This window comes from Pygoscelis adeliae, unplaced genomic scaffold (genome assembly GCF_000699105.1).
Source record: "Pygoscelis adeliae isolate BGI_AS28 unplaced genomic scaffold, ASM69910v1 Scaffold75, whole genome shotgun sequence".
Classification (NCBI taxonomy): domain Eukaryota; kingdom Metazoa; phylum Chordata; class Aves; order Sphenisciformes; family Spheniscidae; genus Pygoscelis; species Pygoscelis adeliae.
Window position 1 is genome coordinate 5034075 of NW_008824772.1, and position 2226 is coordinate 5036300.

General features: G+C 58.9%; 1 protein-coding gene across 1 annotated transcript in view; it reads right to left on the reverse strand.

Annotated features, from left to right (window-relative positions):
* Positions 1 to 2226, reverse strand: part of SPATA20 (spermatogenesis associated 20) — a 10826-nt gene that overhangs the window by 7116 nt on the left and 1484 nt on the right. The window contains 6 exon segments of the mRNA XM_009323738.1: positions 22 to 203; positions 356 to 568; positions 781 to 855; positions 1361 to 1465; positions 1559 to 1689; positions 1775 to 1976. Coding sequence (XP_009322013.1) covers positions 22 to 203; positions 356 to 568; positions 781 to 855; positions 1361 to 1465; positions 1559 to 1689; positions 1775 to 1976 — 908 coding nt within the window.

Consider the following 2226-nt stretch of genomic DNA (forward strand, 5'->3'; position numbering starts at 1 on the left):
CCCCTCTCCCCTTCCCCCGCCGCCAGCATCTTGGGGTCCATGTGTGGCCGCGGCCGCTGTGCCCGGGCTGCAGACAGCCTCCGCCGGCCCTCCCACAGCAGGGCACCGAGCCGCCCCAGCTCCAGCCCGATCCGGGCTGCCGTCAGCTCCAGGGAGGACCGGACAATAAGGACGTTCTTGCCCTTCAGCTCCTGATGGGGGTCCTGAAAGGAGAGCCCCGTTCTGTGAACACTACCAGGCTGAGGAGGGGTTGGACCCCGTGCGCTTTGGGGCTGCTCTGCCATCCCCCCATGCCCAGGGGTGTGGGTCCCCCACCGATGCTCCCGGTACTGGGCAGGTCTTTGCCCTCCCTCACCTTCACGGGGCTCACGTTGCCAGTCTCCTTCACTCCATAGTGGTGCATGAAGACATCTCCCAGGGTCGTCCCCTCTGTGGCCCCCTCGACAGGGTCAGGAAGGAGAGCCCGGATTTCCTCAGCCTCCCACACACAGAAAGCTCCTTCTCGCTTCTCTCCGGATGCGGTGGTCGGGTAGGAATCCGCATCTTCTGCGCTGTAGAAACCTCCTGCCTGGGAAAAGAGCAACAGAGAGACTCTCCAGCTCCCGGGACAGCACCTTCACCCAGCTCCCCATCACTGCTGGGCTGGCAGTCTGGCCAGCGAGCCGCAGCAGTGCCCCAGACTGAGCTCAGCTGGGAAAGGAGGGAGGGAAAAGCAGCCCCCAGTCACGTCCCAGGGCAGGGTAAGCATCTCCTTTTGGCCCAGTTCAGGGAACAACCTACCTGGTCACTCAGGTCCCGCGAGACGTAGAGCAGAATATCTTGGGCGACATCAGCAAAGAATTCATCGCCAGAGATCTGCGGGAGGCGCAGGGTGGTCATCAATGTTACAAGGGGCAGAGGGGAGGCAAGAGACACAGCAAGATATAATAAGTGATTCTGATTTAAAGAGCTGGCAAAGGGGGGGAAACACATTTCTATGTCCAGGGATTTTAAATGTGGGATGGATTCGGAGTAAGATCTCTGACGTAAGTCTGCAGGCATTGGAGAGCAACCCTGGAGTTACAGCAAGGTCAGAGGCAGCAGCACGTGTTTGCTGACTCTTGCAATGACCAGCCAGAAGGCTGTTCCCTGCCCTATTATGCTCAAAACCCTGGGGCTAAATTGTCACGGATTTGTGCAGCGTTCCTCTCCGGATGAAGACCAGTAGATGAAGGGGAGCATGGGACTGCTCCACGCCCATGGGATGGGGAACGTGTTGGGGAACAGGCTTCGAAGCTGCTCCCTAAACCAAGCCAGCCCTCCCCAGCCAGCACTCAGCGTGCCAAGTGAGCCCCCCCAGTGAGGGATGCCACGGCTGTACCTGAAACGCTCTGCTATACATAGCTGCCAGCTGCCCCTGGTCGTACAGCATCTTCTCAAAGTGAGGGACGTGCCAGTGCTGGTCAGTGGAGTAGCGGTGAAACCCCTGCAACAACCAAGCGGACACGTCTCCACCCCACACCTTCACCCCACGCCTCCTGGGCATGCCAGGGGTCTACCCCCGAGGCTTTCCTCCTACCTGACCGACGTGGTCGTGGACGCCCCCATGGGCCATCATCTTGAGGGTATGCAGAGCCATCTGCAGCGCCCGGGCACCTTGTGGAGTTGTTCGGTGCAGGGCCCAGTACGTGAAGAGGAAATTCAAATTCACTGAAATACAGGGAGAAAGTGGGAGGCTGTGGGGTGGGCTCTGCCCCCCGGCGCTGCCCGCTCCACGGTGAGGCTCCCCACTGACCTGGGGTGGGGAACTTGGGGGATTCGGAAAAGCCGCCGTAGTCCTCATCATAGGAGTTGGAGAGCTGCTGGAAACAGGTGGCCATCACCTCTTTGGATGGTGGGGGTGACTCCTGGCCCCGCACACGGATCTCGGACCTGTGTAGCAATGCTTCCAGGATCTTCTGGCTGTTCTCCAACAGGGCATCTTTGTTCTCCTTCCACTAAGATGCAGAGTGAGAAAGTCAGTTCTTCCATTTTTTGTCTCTCTTTCTGCTTCCTGCATTGCACCAGTCCAAACTGCACCTTCAGTTCTCGGTTCCCCTCCCCAGATCAGTCCCAATCCATCTCTAGCCCAGCCAAAGCTCTGACGTGTTCTCTGGGCTGCTGTTTCTCATGACTGTATCTCTTAACTCAGTCACCCATCAAGCCCAGACCAATTTCCCTGCGGCCCCTTTGGTTGAGCACTGCCTG